Here is an 18103-nt window from a genome sequence, read left to right on the forward strand (position 1 = left end):
CAAGTAATGTAAATTAATGAAGCCTTAGTGAGCATAAGAAACTTCTTTCAAAAACATTTTAAAAAAATCTTACCAACCCCAAACTTTTAAACAGTAGTGTACTTTGAAAACATTATCATTGGGCCTCACCCACATTTCATTTCTAGCTTGTACTTTTCCAGAAGGTTTGGAACTGTTTTTGCTACTTTTTCTGTAGGATCGGTTGGATTTTATGTTACACAGTTGCTCATTTGTTAATCACTTTAGATCCGTGTTTTCCAACCACGTTCCTGAAGGCCCCCCCACACTGCACATTTTGCATGCTTCCTTTATCTGACAAACCCATTTCAGGTCTTGGAATCTCTACTAATAAACTGATGATTTGAATCAGGTGTGTTTAATTAGGGAGACAAGCAAATGCAGTATTTGGAATGTGATGGGAAACACTGCTTTAGATAAAAGAGAAGCTAAATTAATACATTTAAATGTATGAAAGTTCCTAGATTGACAAATACACCTACACAGGATGATAAGGTCATCTAGCAGAGGAATTAAAGATAATGTAGTGGATATATTGCAGTGGAGTGCTTATGTGGGATGATTATGCTTACCTGTAGGGGGTGTAGATGACTCAGGACTTTCATCCTCTGGCTCTGAGAGGGTGACGGTGGGCACTCCCTCCAGCCCCAGACTCAGGATACTCTCCTTCTCTGACACTGTAAATGTGGGGCTGTGCTGGACTGTGGTGGGCGATACAGATGTAGGTGACATTTCTGTCAGAGTGATCCTTACAGGACTGGCACTGCTGCCAGTACCTGGAGACCTATAGGGCTGATAATCAGACAGTTCTTCATCCGATGGTTCCTCCACATATGGGAAGGTCTGAGAGTCCAGAACTGCTGCAGAGCCAATGTCCTCCACATCCACTTCTACTGGTGATGGGCTCTTCTCCAGTTTAGTGTACTGAGTGGGCTCTGAGAGGCCGCTCATCCTCCAGTCCTCCAGGGGGCGCTGTGAGCTACAGGAGTCCTCTTTACAGCTGATGTCCATGTAGTTGCAAGAAGAGTCAAAAGCTTTCTCGGAGTCATGGATCTTGTGAGAGATGTCAGTCGGGTCTGCACTGGATTTTATCTCGATGCCAGAGTCCGACGTCATCGTGATCGAACGGGATCCAGAAATGAAGTCATCAGTGTGGGATTTATGTTTGTCACCAGATGTGCCCAGGCTGCCAGAAAAGTAGGAGGTGTCTTCATGTGAGCCATAGCTTTGATTGGACAAGAGTGAGGTGTATAGGTCATCCCTGTCATCAGTGGACTTTTTCTGGAAGTTTGAATCCGATTTATCTGCATGAGAAGAGGAACATGAACAAGAATTTTAAAGAACCTATTTTAACATACTTACAGCAAACCATGTTTAAACAATGGTTATTCTATAAAATTAGTGTCATTATTCTGTCAAATCTAGTACAAAAAAACAAAACCAAAATTCTGGGCAATGCAAAATTTTGCGAAAGAACGCAAAAGCATTACAACATTTTTTTCCTACCATCATATATTTCCATCACCATAAGGGTAGATTTTTGTTATCTGGGTATTTTATTATTATATTGTTAAACAAATACAGAATCCTAGATGAGAACTGCACAACAGAGTGACAGTTTGACCTCTATCTCTGAATGTTATGCCTCCCAAGGCTTCTTACATCAAGTGACCTTGTGGTAAATTTGACTATGCATGTGTTGTTTGTGAAATTCCGATGTTAGAAAGAGAATGCGTGTATGTGTTTCAGATTGTCATTTTGTTGTCCTCAAGCAGGCTTTAGTGGGGTGTGGCAGTGACAGCTCTCATTAGCAGTCAGTGACGGCACCATCACTCCTCCCTCCACACCAATTGTCCTTGTCTTTAAGTCCTTCCAATCACATTGGCTGCTCTTCACTATCTTTCTGTCCTTCTCTCTATTATTGTGGCTATTTGTGGCAGATGACAGATTTCCAGTTCAATGTTTATTCGAAGGTCGACTGTAGTTGTATCACATAAGGGCAGAAGAAGCACACACACACAAAATGTTGGGTTTTCATATGGGGACATTGCATAGTTTCTGTCTCCTATCCCTAACCTTAACTCTAAACCTACCCATCACAGAAAACTTGCATTTTTACATTTTCAAAAAACATCACATATTATTTTTAAGCTGGTTTTTGCATGGGGACCAAAAATGTCTGAGATTTCACACAGGGATCAGAAAAATCAGTCTACAAAACAAGAAAGAATATACAGTGATTAAAAAAACTGGGGGATCTACAATATGTTACTTTCCTTTAAAGTACAGCATACAAAATTTTCCTATCACAGTTTATGTGCAGAGACAAGGGTCAGAAATGATCAAAGCTCAAGTCAAAAACTAAAACTTTTGCTACTAAAAGTGATGAACATGTTCCAGATTTTTCAAAAAATGTCTCTGTAGTGTTTTATATATGTTATCTAATATTTTTTTTTATATATTATGTATAATATTATTATTCATAATATTATAGCCTATGTAGTTGCCTATTGGTTTAGTAACTCAGCAAATATCACAGTTCCCTGTAGATGTCAGATTCACTTGTTTCAAAAAGCAATTGTTGTTGAATGTTGAGCAAATAAGAAGTGTTTTTTGTTGAAAAAATAAAATTACATCATCCCTGAAAACAGTTCCAACTCCAAAACCAGAAAGTGATTCGATCAAAATCAAGACATTGTTGAACTTATACAGTAACATGGTAGAGTAATAGGACTTCCTTTACTTAATATATATTATAGATATCACTTTGAAGGTTAAAGTAAATGAAGGTTAACTTAACTCTTTTCTCTGAATTTTCTGTCATTTATAAGACAACACTTCCCAGCCAATGACGGAATTTTCCGGCTTTCCGTGTTTTCACTGTTATACGGTAGGGGGCGCTATTACTTATCTTCTGAAAGAGTACTGAATCTCCTGATCAAGACACAGGTGAAGAAGAAGCAGTAACAAGCCATAGCAAATGCAAGCAGATGCATATGTAAAATAATGCAATCATCAATATTAAACAGCATATAAATCAAAACTTTGTTACCGAATAAATGTCCACCCAGGCAGAGCTATAGGACTGTCTAAGCTTTGGGGGTGTTGATGGACTCGATCTACTCCATCTATGTGTTGATCATCGTTGTGAATCCGATCCAGATGTAATCTTTGACAAAAACGTGATTTTCTCAGCTTTTTGCAAAACGTTGCTTTTTTTATGAAACTTACCCATATTCAAATGTTGATAAAAAGAATGCATGAAGCTAGAATAAAATTATTTTTTTGTTGTTGTTGTTTAAAGGGATAGTTAACCCAAAATTTTAATTTTTGTCATCACTTACTCTCCCTCATGTTGTTCCAAACCTATATGAGTTTCTTTCTTCTGTTGAACATAAAAGAATATATTTTAAAGAATGTTGTATTTTTTTAATATGTACAGTGGGTACGGAAAGTATTCAGACCCCCTTAAACTTTTCACTCTTTGTTATATTGCAGCCATTCGCTAAAATCATTTAAGTTTATTTTTTTCCGTCATTAATGTACACACAGCACCCCATATTGACAGAAAAACACAGAATTGTTGACATTTTTGCAGATTTTGCAGATTTGCAGTTGTGAAGCCACTCCTTTGTTATTTTAGCTGTGTGCTTAGGGTCATTGTCTTTTTGGTGGAAGGTAAACCTTCGGCCCAGTCTGAGGTCCTGAGCACTCTGGAGAAGGTTTTCGTCCAGGATATCACTGTACTTGGCCGCATTCATCTTTCCCTCGATTGCAACCAGTCTTCCTGTCCCTGCAGCTGAAAAACACCCCCACAGCATGATGCTGCCACCACCATGCTTCACTGCTGGGACTGTATTGGACAGGTGATGAGCAGTGCCTGGTTTTCTCCACATATACCGCTTAGAATTAAGGCCAAAAAGTTCTATCTTGGTCTCATCAGACCAGAGAATCTTATTTCTCACCATCTTGGAGTCCTTCAGGTGTTTTTTAGCAAACTCCATGCAGGCTTTCATGTGTCTTGCACTGAGGAGAGGCTTCTGTCAGGCCACTCTGCCATAAAGCCCCGACTGGTGGAGGGCTGCAGTGATGGTTAACTTTCTACAACTTTTTCCTCATTTCCCGACTGCATCTCTGGAGCTCAGCCACAGTGATCTTTGAGTTCTTCTTTACCTCCCTCATCAAGGCTCTTCTCCCCCAATAGCTCAGTTTGGCTGGACGGCCAGCTCTAGGAAGGGTTCTGGTTGTCCCAAATGTCTTCCATTTAAGGATTATGGAGGCCACTGTGCTCTTAGGAACCTTAAGTGCAGCAGAATTTTTTTTGTAACCTTGGCCAGATCTGTGCCTTGCCACAATTCTGTCTCTGAGCTCTTCAGGCAGTTCCTTTGACCTCATGATTCTCATTTGCTCTGACATGCACTGTGAGCTGTAAGGTCTTATATAGACAGATGTGTGGCTTTCCTAATCAAGTCCAATCAGTATAATCAAACACAGCTGGACTCAAATGAAGGTGTAGAACCATTCAAGGATGATCAGAAGAAATGGACAGCACCTGAGTTAAACATATGAGTGTCACAGCAAAGGGTCTGAATACTTAGGACCATGTGATATTTCAGTTTTTCTTTTTTAATAAATCTGCAAAAATGTCAACAATTCTGTGTTTTTCTGTCAATATGGGGTGCTGTGTGTACATTAATGAGGGAAAAAAAATGAACTTAAATGATTTTAGCAAATGGCTGAAATGTAACAAAGAGCGAAAAATGTAAGGGGGTCTGAATACTTTCCGTACCCACTGTATATGTATTATTTTTTTCTACTATGGAAGTCAATGGCTACCATCAACTGTTTGATTACTAACATTCTTTAAAATATCTTATTTTGTGTTCAACAGATGAAAGAAATTCATACAGGTTTGTATCAACTTGATGGTGAGTAAGTGATGACACCATTTTCATTTTTTGGTGAACTATCCCTTTAAAAGCAGATGGTTTGTTCTTTCTTTTGATATATTGCATGTTTAAATATTCATACAACAATATATTCTGGGGGGCATGAAACTTTTGTGAAAATGATCAAAAATGCTGGTGCTGGCTGGCTAGGGAAAATTTACCTAGTTCAACTTGAGGTTGAGTAAATGATGACAGATTTTATCTTTGGGTGAACTATCCCAAAGATAATAATTAAATATATTAATGATTAAATGGTAAACCTTGAATTATCTCTATGTCTTTCAAAACATTTGCATTAGCAGCACTATCACTGAATCTGATCATGCTATAAGTGAATGGATGAATGAACAGATGGAGAGGAGGAGAGAGGTGAAAAGATGGAATAATTCCATGACTGTAAATTGCAATGCTAACGTGACCCCACTCCATCAGAGATCCTGTGCCTCTGTCTCTGTACTGCCCTACATTCACTGGGCAAAATGACTCCATTGGGACTCTATTTTTAACCATCAGTAGCTAAGAAGTGTGAAGATATATGAAAAAAGTGCAGAGAGAGAAGAGAGACATTGATTCATCAAAAACAAAAACCACATCAACTCACACCCTTTATTACATTTTTAAGAAACACACCAAATGAACTGATAGTAACCTTAAAACCTGCAAACTATATAAAGATAGAATCATCTCAGCAACTGTCACAGGAATGTCACAGAAATGTTTCTGTATGTGAGGGCAGATCAGTGTTCACACCACACCATCCTTCAGCCCACACCTCTCACCCTCAACATTTAACAGTATGCAAGCTATGACTCATCCTCTCAAAAACACACAGATAGCGAGAACACATGGTGGCCTTAAGTGCTGATCTTTCATTTAGAGTCCCTGTTACTAAACTGTGTTTCACCTGTACAAAGACAATGCTTGGATTTTGAAAAACAGACATATAAAATTTGTTGCTCCTAACAAACCCCATTACACTGTTAGTTCTCCAACTCAAGCATTCAGATGTTTCTCTGTTCTAAACTAGTCATTTACAGTGTTTTCCAGTGTGGTCATTTGTCGATGGAAGATATTATCCTTTAAAACACTCCATGAGTGTCCCACAAATAAATGCACGTGATTAGGATTTGCAGTGCTTAACATGGCAGATGCAGGTGCGCCTTTCAACATGAAAGACGTTCCGAGCAGTTGAAAGAACGGTCACTGTCCTATTCAGGCTAGTCCTGCATGGTCACGAAAGTTTATCATTTGCATGCGTTTTCAAGCCATTGACAATTTAAAAAATGAAAATTCTGTCATTAATGATTCACCCTCATGTCGTTCCATACCCGTAAGACCTTCGTTCATCTTCTGAACACAAATGAACACAATTTATTTTTCATAAAATCCGATGACTCAGTGAGGACTCCATTGCCAGCAAGACAATTAACACTTTCAATGCCCTGAAAGCTACTAAAGACGTATTTAAAACAATTAATGTGACTACAGTGGTTCAACCTTAATGTTATGAAGCGACGAGAATACTTTTTATGCACCAAAAAACAAAATAATGACTTTATTCAACAATATCTAGTGATGGGCAATTTCAAAACACTGCTTCATGCCAAAGTCACGCTCCCCAGTGGTGAACCATTGAAATTTCGAAACACTTATGACGTAATGAAGCCTCGTTTACTGAAATCACGTGACTTTGCCAGTTTGACACGCGCTCCGAACTACTGTTTCGAAACAAAAGATTTGTAAAGCTTCGAAGCTTCATGAAGCAGTGTTTTGAAATCGTCCATCACTAGATATTGTTGAATAAAGTCGTTAATTTGTTTTTTTGGCGCACAAAAAGTTAAGTATTCTCATTGCTTCATAACATTAAGGTTGAACCAATGTAGTCTCATGAACTGTTTTAAATACATCTTTAGTACCTTTCTGGGCAATGAAAGTGTTAATTATCTTGCTGGCAATGGAGTACTCACTAAGCCATCGGATTTTATCAAAAATATCTTAATTTGTGTTCTGAAGATGAAGATGATGTGTTTATTAGGTTTTGTTGGAACAGGTGCTGGAGCTCAGAGTAAATCTCATGTTCTGACAAGGTGTTGGGTAAGAGTCAGGCATTAGCCATGGCGCTAACACTAATGCATGAAAGCTAAGCACTCCTCTGTTTAAACCTCAAAGAACTTAGTGGGGAATTAGCAGGATCCACAGCGTAAGTTAATGAATAGATCTAAGACTTACAACACTATATTGCTCAAATAACATTTCACTGCCTAGTGTTGCATATATCTAATGGATTAACTTAAAAAAAGTAGGCAAAACAGGTCAATAAATGCTAAGAGCAGGGCTACTGACATATAGTGGCATATGTATATTTATTTATATTATATTTAATATAAATATCTTGTTAAAAATCTTGTTGTAGTAAAGGACTCTTGTGGAAAAACTCATATGGGCATGTGTATCAAGTGGTTTAAAATATATAATGCTAATTTATAAGAGGAGCTTGACTACTTTAGGCCCCCTTGTAAAAAGATGTGAGCTTAATTGGACTGAATGTTTTCTTCAAATCTTAATACTATATTTTTAATAAAACTATACTTGCAGATAATATAAACTACTGAAATAAACTATAGAAATATATAAATACATATATAGTCTATATTTAAATACATACAAGTTTCAAAAGAATTGACATGATATTGTTTTGGATTTTGATGTTGATATTGCCATTTATTTGATATGATATTTGCTTGTTTTTGATTTACTGCCATATATTAATGATTGCTTTACTATGATATTTTTTTGATTTACTGCCATATATTAATGATTGCTATGATTGTTATCTACTTTAGAGTAATACCAAATATGCATGCAAAAAATGCTATGTTGTGCAAACTGCAACAGAGTGATGTTGCATTCTGGTGTAATGGAGATAAGATGAAATGTGCAGAATCTTGTGAAAGTTGAAGTTCATGAACTGATTGTAACCAACCTGAAAGGTTAACAAGAAGGCACATGAGGATGAAGAGAGTGTGTTGCAACCTCAAGAGGAGGCGAGCCAGTGAAGACTTCGGTGAAGAAGAGGAAGAGTGCTAGAAGAAGACGACAGAGTAGTCAACAATAGAAGGACATCCGTCTTAGTAAGCAAGAGATACAGAGACTGATACGCCTACAGCAGGAAAATTGGATCATAGGCATTTATCAATTGATGAGTAATATGAAGTTGGAATTTCCCAAAAAGTAGTATAAAAGTCTGAGGAGTAAAAGGCCTCCTCAGATGCTGCCTGTATTAAGCGTAGAAGAACGCCTGATACCCTAACGAGGGGAGTTTAACAGCATCTCCAATATTGCTGGGTAAAGCTATGGTTATAGAGCTTTTTAGCTTAAGCTGATTTAAGTTTTATTTTGTTTTAGTTTGCATTAACTGCTTTGTATTGTAACCAATAAAAGAGATATTTTACTGTTATGTTTGCCTTCCGTGAGACTTTACTTATAACTACAAACTGAGCCTTGATAAATAACAACCGCAAGGTAGTCTTTTACGTCATTCCTGAAGGACTTCAACCAGCCGGCAGGTGAGTACTTTATGGTTTAGGCTAGATTTGACTTCCTTACCCTACCTGAAAAAGCATAGGGTTAAAAGGTGTACTATAAAAGGTCACACCGACTAACAATATATAAATATTAAATATTATATAAGTATATTTCAGTTTACTATAAATGCTTGTCAGTACTTTTGGAAATACACTTTTAGTCCTATTGTCTATATTTAGATAATATAAGTAATTATGAAATTACATACAATGATGTAGGCCTACTTAAGTCCTACTTAAGTAAAAAAAAAAATCACTCTAAAGTTCTGCTAATTGAATTCGATATGCATTTGAACATAACATCCAGTTCGCACCTAAGTACACTCTTTTGAAGAATATTATTTCAGTATTAAGTAAGTAAAAACTTTTTTTTAAATGCTAAAGTGTATGTTATCACGTTCTTCAAAAACTTCACCAAATCATCACCACAACACACTCATGGGCATCAATCACTTCAATGAATACTTGCTAGCTAAGAAATAAATAATTATTACCTTGCAATCCATCTGTTTTCAAATCCACATAATTTGAAACTAATGGCATCGATGTCTGTCAAAATATAATGTTCACAATACACAGTATTATTTACGAGAAGCAGAGGTCCAGCGAGTACACACATTCTCTGGAAAATCCACAGTACCAGACGTTTTGACTACATCATCGCTGTGACGAGCAGGGCGGGCGAGAGCCGTGAGGTAACGGCGCGAGTGTTAACGAGCATCAGCTGCACGTTGCACCGGTCTCGAGTCTCTCATGGAGGAACTCCAGAAGCATAAAAGGGGAGCGACGACAGTGAAGGACAAGGGCTGGATTTTATTTTATGTTTTGTTATGTTTGTATAGCCGGCAGTTGTCCATGAGGAACTGCCGGCATTTTACTTTCGATTTATATTTGAATATTTATATTAAAGTTGTGTTTAACGTTTGCCGGTTCCCGCCTCCTCCTTCCCGTATCTACGAACTACATTACAATTGCTTTCTGAGAAGAGGCTGAAAATGGTGGCCCGAGGGGCTTCAACATGCTGTCTGCCAGAGAAGATAACATAGCCTACATAATACATAACACACATGAGTATAATGTTGTTCTTCACTCACTGAAATTGAATTGGAATGATCAAGGATCTTAGTGAAATACTTTACACTGCATGCTAAAGAGAATAAATGCCAATTCAGCTGAAAAACTTTGCAAGGTTAGTGAACATTGTTCAACATGTTGATTTTGACAAATTTTTATGCATAAACTACTCATTCTGATTCTGAGATTCCTGATTTAAATATTTTCAATAATTTTCTATTCTTGACTGATCCTTTTTTCATAATTTTAGCAATAGATGAACTGTTAAATGAGTGATCTTGATATGTCGTCCAATTTGACACTCATATACTGAAGTAATATATATTAGAAACTTGACAGGTGATTTTTATAACATGTAGTTTTAATCACCATCTTCTTAATTGTTTAAAAGATTAAGGCAATAAAATAAAGTTTGATAAAATGTTCAATTTTCCAAAAAAAGATGATTTTTTACATGATTTGTTACATTTAATTACCCATTAGCAGATTTTGATATATACATACTGTCACAGAAACGGTCTCTGTGGCTCCCTCCAATCGCCACCTGAGGGCGCCATCACCGGAGTACTAGTCATTTCATGGACTACATTTCCCACACCACGTACCTGGACTGATTACACACCACCCACTCTCACACCTGCTGCTCATCCCATGGACTATGAATGACTCTCTGATCCCTTCATGCTTTGCGAAATCTTGTTTTGCTATGCATACATTTCTGAGTGTTTTCCCCTGTGTCTTGTTTATTCCCGTGTATGACCTTGGACTGCCCTGAACCTCTGTACTCTGCCTGCCGCCTGCCTTGTGACCATTCTGCCTGGATTCTGATTACTCTTGTATTGTCTGCCGCCCGTCCTGATCTACTGCCTGGTATTGTCTCTGATTCTGTCTTGCCTTCTACATTGCTATTGCTGTTGTCTGACCCCTGCCTGTACGACCACGATCTTGTAATAAAGCTGCAAATGGATCTCCCCGAGTCTGCTGCCTCGTTACAGAAGACTTCGGCAGATCACGGTCCAGCAGCGGTACATCGTCTAACCACTAAGCGTACCACGCAGGCCAGTGTATTAGCCGTGCATCAACAGCAGCTCACACGGCTTACCTCTATCACCGAGGAACTAGTAAAGACGCTGCAGAGTATGCGTGTCGCGCCCACCGAGTTGAGTCCGCCATTAGCCACGCCACCTGCATCTGCCGCTCCGATCCAGAACACCACAAGTAGCCACGCCTCGTATTCCCCGAGAAATATGATGGCTCCCCAGCGAAATGTAAGGGCTTTCTTCTCCAGTGCTCCCTGTTCATCTCGCAACAACCTGTACTGTATCCCACCGAAGAGAGTCGCATCGCTTTCATCTGCTCGCTCTTAACTGGAAAGGCGCTGGAATGGGCTACTACCGTGTGGATTAATGGGTGAACCTCGCACTCCACCCTCGAATCTTTCCTACAGTGCTTCCGCGAGGTCTTTGAACACGCCGAGGGAGGAAAGGAGGTGGGTGAGCTTCTTCTGACACTTTGTCAGGACAGACAGACCGCAGCGGAATATGCACTCACCTTCCGCACCCTAGCTGCACAAACATCCTGGGTCGAGGACACCCTCAAGCTTCTATTCCGCAAAGGGTTAAACGCAGAGCTACAATCTGAACTGGCTTGCCGTGACGAGGGGAGGAATTTGAACGGATTTATCGATCTAGCCATCCGCATAGACAATTTAATCAGATCGAGGCACTCCAGTAAAAAGACACTGTCATTTCCTGCCACCACAACTTCTCTCAGTGAACCTGAACCCATGCAAGTCGGCACCACTCACCTGACTCTGGAGGAGAGAGACAGACGCATGCAACAGCACCTGTGTCTGTATTGTGGCCAGCCGGGCCATATGCGTGCCTCCTGCCCAACGAGACCCACCAGTCGAGGTGCTTCTGCGGTGAGTGTAAATTCTAATTCCTCTAACATCGTAATTACAGCTATGCTGTTGTATCAGGAGGGGAATAATTCAGACCGAGGCTATGATAGATTCTGGTGCTGCAGGCAATTTCATGGACCTGGATTTTGCACAAGCCCACGGCTTTCCACTAATCCCATGCAATTCTGTGTTGTCAGTGGCGGCGCTAGACGGACGCCCTCTAGGGACTGGACGGGTTCGCTACACCAGTGATGACATCACTTTACAGATCGGATCTCTGCATAGGGAATCTATACGATTTTTCCTTATAAAATCTCCACGGCACCCCCTCATTCTCGGTTCTCCATGGCTCAGACAACATAACCCACAGATTTCCTGGTCGGGCAATCAAATTACCCACTGGTCGGAGTATTGTCATCAAACTTGTATCCAGGCTCCCACACGTCCAGAATCCCACAAAATCTCACCCTTCATCATCTCTCCCCACGACAAACTGCCCGCTGACTATCATGATCTTGTGGAAGCATTCAGTCAATCCAAAGCTTCTCAGCTTCCTCCTCATCGCACCAGCGACTGTGCAATCGAGCTGATCCCTGGCTCTACGCCCCCCAGGGGGTGTATATTCCCACTATCCCAACCAGAGTCAGAGGCAATGAGGAAGTATATCGAGGAAGAGCTGGCTAAGGGCTTCATTCAACCCTCTATGTCACCAGCATCAGCAGGTTTCTTCTTTGTTAAAAAAAGGATGGAGGTCTGAGACCCTGTATAGATTATCGTGGGCTCAACGACATCACAGTGAAGTTCCAGTATCCCCTGCCTTTGGTCCCCTCCACTTTGGAACAACTACGCACAGCCCGGTTCTTCACCAAGCTCGACCTTCGCAGCGCCTATAATCTCATCCGCATACGGGAGGGGGACGAATGGAAGACCGCCTTCTCCACTACATCCGGGCACTATGAATACCGGGTTATGCCCTTCGGGCTGGTCGATAGTCCTTCAGTGTTCTAAGCATTCATTAATGACGTCTTCTGTGACATGCTAAATAGATGGGTGATTGTCTACATCGATGATATTCTGATCTTCTCAGAGAACTACCCCGAGCATGTTCAACATGTACGATCTGTTCTCCAAAGACTCATTAATCATCAACTTTATGCCAAACTCGAAAAATGTGAATTCCATCAGACTTCCACGTCATTCTTAGGATACATCATCAGTGCGGAGGGCGTTGCCATGGACGACAGCAAGGTTCAGGCAGTGTTAAAGTGGCCTCGTCCATCCACAGTGAAGGAACTACAACGTTTCCTGGGGTTTGCTAACTTCTACCGAAGGTTCATTCGCAACTTCAGTCTGACTGCAGCTCCGCTCACCTCCATGCTCAGAAAAGCAGGCACCCAACTGGTCTGGTCACATGCATCTACAGCAGCATTTCAAAGACTAAAAGATCTGTTCTCTACAGCACCCATTCTGCATCACCCCGACCCTGAATGAGAGTTCATTGTGGAAGTAGACGCCTCCAGTACAGGAATTGGAGCGATTCTCTCTCAGAGACAGGGCAATCCTTCTAAGTTGTATCCATGCGCTTATTACTCACGCAAACTCACCCCTCCTGAGCAAAATTATGATGTCGGGGATCGTGAACTGCTGGCCAAGAAGGCAGCAATGGAACAGTGGCGGCATTGGTTGGAGGGGAGTAAACATCCATTCACTGTGCTGACCGATCACCGCAATCTTGAATACCTGAAATCCGCCAAACGTCTCAACCACCGCCAGGCCAGGTGGGCATTGTTCTTCACTCGGTTCCAATTCACAGTCACGTATCGACCCGGATCCAAGAACACAAAGGCAGATGCTCTTTCTTGGCAGTTCGAATCCTGTGCCAATCCGCCATCCAACGAACCTATCATACCCTCCTCAATAATACTCGCACCAGTGGGATATCATGTCAGAAATCGCCGAAGCACAGCAGGACGAGCCTCCACCAACCGACTGCCCAGCTACTCATACTTACGTACCAGCCTCTCTTCGTCAACGGGTAATACAAGAAGTGCATGCCGCACCCAGCGCCGGGCATCCAGGCATCGCAGTGAGCACCCACCTCGTGTCCAACCGGTTCTGTGGTGGCCATCTCTCTCTACAGATGTCATCACATTCATTCATAACTGCATCATTTGTCAAACTACCAAGTCGTCCCGTCAATCACCTGCCGGTCTATTACAACCACTCCCCATTCCACAGCGTCCATGGTCCCACATTGCTGTAGACTTCATTACTGACCTGCCCAATTCACATGGACATACCACAATACACACCATTGTTGACTGCTTCTCTAAGTCTTGCAGCTTCATCCCATTGCCCAAACTCCCCACAGCCTTGGAGACCGCTGAGCACCTCTGCAACTTTGTATTCCGCTTCTATGGCTTACCTGAAGACATTGTCTCAGATCGGGGACCTCAATTCACATCACGTCTATGGGCAGCTTTCTTCCAAAAACTGAACGTAAATATCAGCTTGACATCTGGCTACCACCCTGAGGCCAATGGACAAGCAGAGATACTTAACCAAGAACTTATCCACTATCTACGATCATACTGCCATCAGAACCAGGCTGACTGGAGTCGGTACCTCTTCTCGGCTGAGTACGCACAAAATTCTCTGCACAAACCCGCTACGGGCATCTCCCCTTTCAAATGTGTCTTGGGATATCAACCACCTCTCTTCCCTTGGTCCGGAGAACCCACAGACTTACCTGCCGTCGATCAATGGCTGCAACGTAGCGAAGAGGTTTGGAATGAGGCTCATGTGCATCTGCAGAGGGCAGTAAGACGTTCAAAGGATCAGGCTGATCGCAATCGCCGCCCACAACCTAATTACAGACCAGGCCAATGGGTATGGCTCTCCACCAGGGATCTCCGTCTTCGCTTACCCTGCAAGAAATTAAGTCCCAGGTACGTGGGTCCATTCAAAATCACACGACAAATCACCCCAGTATCCTATCGTTTAGCACTACCCCCAGAATACCGTATCTCACCCACATTCCATGTTTCTTTGCTTAAGCCCGCAGGTGGTCCGAGAGGAGAGGAGATCCTAGAGGAGACCCGTGGTCAGAGACCCCCTCCAATCATCATCGAAGGCGAGGAGGTTTATCAGGTTCATGAGCTCCTGGACTCCAGACGCCGGGGCAGAATACTGCAGTACTTAGTGGACTGGGAGGGGTTCGGCCCGGAGGAATGGTCCTGGGTCAATACTGACGATATACTGGACCCCAATTTCATCGCTGAATTCCACAGGACCCACCCGGAGCGTCCGGCCCCTTGTCCCCGTGAAAGACCCCGGCGTCGATCACCTCCTAGCTTCAGGAGCCGCTCGCAGGGAGGGGACTCTGTCACAGAAACGGTCTCTGTGGCTCCCTCCGATCGCCACCTGAGGGCGCCATCACCGGAGTACTAGTCATTTCATGGACTACATTTCCCACACCACGTACCTGGACTGATTACACACCGCCCAATCTCACACCTGCTGCTCATCCCATGGACTATAAATGACTCTCTGATCCCTTCATGCTTCGCGAAGTCTTGTTTTGCTATGCATACATTTCTGAGCGTTTTCCCCTGTGTCTTGTTTATCCCGTGTATGACCTTGGACTGCCCTGAACCTCTGTATTCTGCCTGCCGCCTGCCTTGTGACCATTCTGCCTGGATTCTGATTACTCTTGTATTGTCTGCCGCCCGTACTGATCTACTGTCTGGTATTGTCTCTGATTCTGTCTTGCCTACTACATTGCTGTTGCTGTTGTCTAACCCCTGCCTGTACGACCACGATCTTGTAATAAAGCTGCAAATGGATCTCCCCGAGTCTGCTGCCTCATTACACATGCACTGCTCAAAAAATTAAAGGAACACTTAAAGGAAATTAAAGGAAATCACATCAGATCTCAATGGGGAAAAATATCATGCTGGATATCTATACTGGTATGGACTGGGTAATGTGTTAGGAACGAAAGGATGCCACATCGTTTGATGGAAACGAAAATTCTCAACCTACAGAGGACTGAATTCAAAGACTTCATGTTATTAAGGATAAAAAATGTTGGCCCTCGTCACTATCGAAGTTGTCCATCCCTGGTCTAACCTGTAGAGGTCTGTGTGTCCTCCATGGATATGCCTCCCCAGACCATCACTGACCCACCACCAAACCGATCATGCTGAACAATGTTACAGGCAGCATAACGTTCTCAACGGCTTCTCCAGCTCTCATCTGTGAAAAGCACAGGGCGCCATTGGTGGACCTGCCAATTCTGGTGTTCAATGGCAAATGCCTATCGAGCTCCACGGTGCCGGGCAGTGAGCACAGGGCCCACTAGAGGATGTCGGGCCCTCAGGCTACTTTCATCAAGTCCGTTTCCGATTGTTTGGTCAGAGACATTCACACCTGTGGCCTGCTGGAGATTATTTTGTAGGGCTCTGGCAGTGCTTATCCTTTTCCTCCTTGCACAAAGGAGCAGATACCGGTCTTGCTGATGGGTTAAGAACCTTCTACAGCCCTGTCCAGCTCTCCTATAGTAACTGCCTCTCTCCTGGAATCTCCTCCATGCTCTTGAGACTGTGCTGGAAGACACAGCAAATCTTCTGGCAATGGCACGTATTGATGTGCCATCCTGGAGGAGTTGGACTGCCTGTGCAACCTCTGTAGGGTCCAGGTATCGCCTCATGCTACCAGTAGTGACACTGACCCTAGCCAAATGCAAAACTAGTGAAAAACAGTCAGAAAAGATGAGTAGGGAAAAAAATGTCAGTGGCCTCCACCTCCTCCATATATATATATATATATATATATATATATATATATATATATATATATATATTAAATACCAGACTAGACATAATTCTTTTGTGGTGGGCAGAACTATAACTTTCCCTGAGCTATGCAGCTCTGACAGTTTTAACTGAGCTTAGAAAGATAAGTATATTGTGAGGACTTCCTTCCTGCAGTCTGTGTTATTTCTGGTCAGCGCCAGGTCTATCTTCACAGGAAGACACTGATGAAGCAACACTGCAAAGTTTCCTTAATAAACAAGAGTGACAAAAGGACTAGGAGGGAAAGTATGACAGGGGTTATAAAAGCAACACAAATATGTCCCACAATTACATACACGTGATGAGGATTTGCAGTACTTAACATGGCGGATGCAGGTGCACCTTTCAGCAAGAAAAACGTTCCGAGCAATTGAAGGAATGGTCACTGTCCCAATCAGGCTTGTCCTGCATGGTCACGAAAATGTATCATTTGCATGCATTTTTATGCCTTGCCAATTTAAACATTCAAGCACAAGAAAGCACAAAAGAGAACTCAATTTGGTACTCATGCGCTGTGTGAGAAGTTTTGTGTGTGCATATATCCAAAGCACACACACAGAAAGCACACACATGAGCTCTGCATCGCAGAGCTAGTGCAAGACGAGCATTTGTGTTTAAAAAGTATATAATTTAATTTATTTTAAAAAATGACTGATCGTTTTGCTAGATAACACCCTTACTCCTTGTCTGGGATCGTGTAGAGCCCTTTGAAGCTGCACTGGAACTGCAATTAGGACCTTCAACCCGTTGGTAGCCTTTGAAGTCCACTATTTGGAGAAAAATCCTGGAATGTTTTCCTCAAAAACCATAATTTCTTTTCAACATGAAGAAAGAAAGACATAAACATCTTGGATGACAAGTGGGTGAGTAAATTATTAAATGAATCCTTTAATCAAACAACAAAAGAAACAAAAATCATTCACTGCTCGACTGAATAACTTTTGTAACTTTAATAAGGATCAATCTATTTTTAATTTATAGACAATGCAGTGTTATTTTACATTTGATACATACTTTATTAAATTTCTGTACCTGGAAACTACTGTTAGACCTATCTGAAAAACCTGAAAAGCACCGTTTATTCCACTTGTATCTTTATTCTATTGTATTTATTTATTTATTTATTTATGTATTTGTGCTATTGCTTGTAGTTTAATTATTTGTTTTTTTTAATGACTGTTTACTTGTCTTTAATAATGTTTGAAATTTATATTAGTTTTAGCTATGGTATTGAATCTTATTTATTACAATACAAGGTTACATGGGTCAAAAACAATAACTATTTTATTTATTTATTACTTTTTTGTGGTGGGGCCAGTGAAATTTTTTTATTTAATCAAATCGAGAATTGAGAACCAAATCAAATTGAGATCTTGTGAATCTGAATCTAATCGGGACATCGGTCTTGATACCCAGCCCTAATTACAAATAAAGAACAGGAAAAAGGAAAAAGAAGACACAATAATTATCTGTCTACCTTGTAAAGCTGGACAGATAAGCATATGCTAAGACCTTTTACATAATCACTTTAGTCTGTTATGCAATATGCTTGCTGTGTTTAGATTCATTCTTCACAACAAACAGTAAATTGGCTATACACACCATGTTAGGCCATTAAGCATGTTTCTTGAATTTTGCCTATGTTGGTATTCCACAATGCTTGGTAATGTAACATGTATGGTCTGTTCTGTTTTAGTTTCCTTGGTAGTTAGTTCTACA

General features: G+C 41.3%; 1 protein-coding gene across 1 annotated transcript in view; it reads right to left on the reverse strand.

Annotated features, from left to right (window-relative positions):
- rtn1b (reticulon 1b) overlaps positions 1-18103 on the reverse strand; it is a 57061-nt gene that overhangs the window by 31257 nt on the left and 7701 nt on the right. Inside the window, exon 2 of the mRNA XM_048206280.1 lies at positions 591-1322. Within this exon, the coding sequence (XP_048062237.1) occupies positions 591-1322 (732 nt within the window). The remainder of the gene's footprint in view (positions 1-590; positions 1323-18103) is intronic.

Source organism: Megalobrama amblycephala, linkage group LG11 (genome assembly GCF_018812025.1).
Source record: "Megalobrama amblycephala isolate DHTTF-2021 linkage group LG11, ASM1881202v1, whole genome shotgun sequence".
Taxonomy (NCBI): Eukaryota; Metazoa; Chordata; class Actinopteri; order Cypriniformes; family Xenocyprididae; genus Megalobrama; species Megalobrama amblycephala.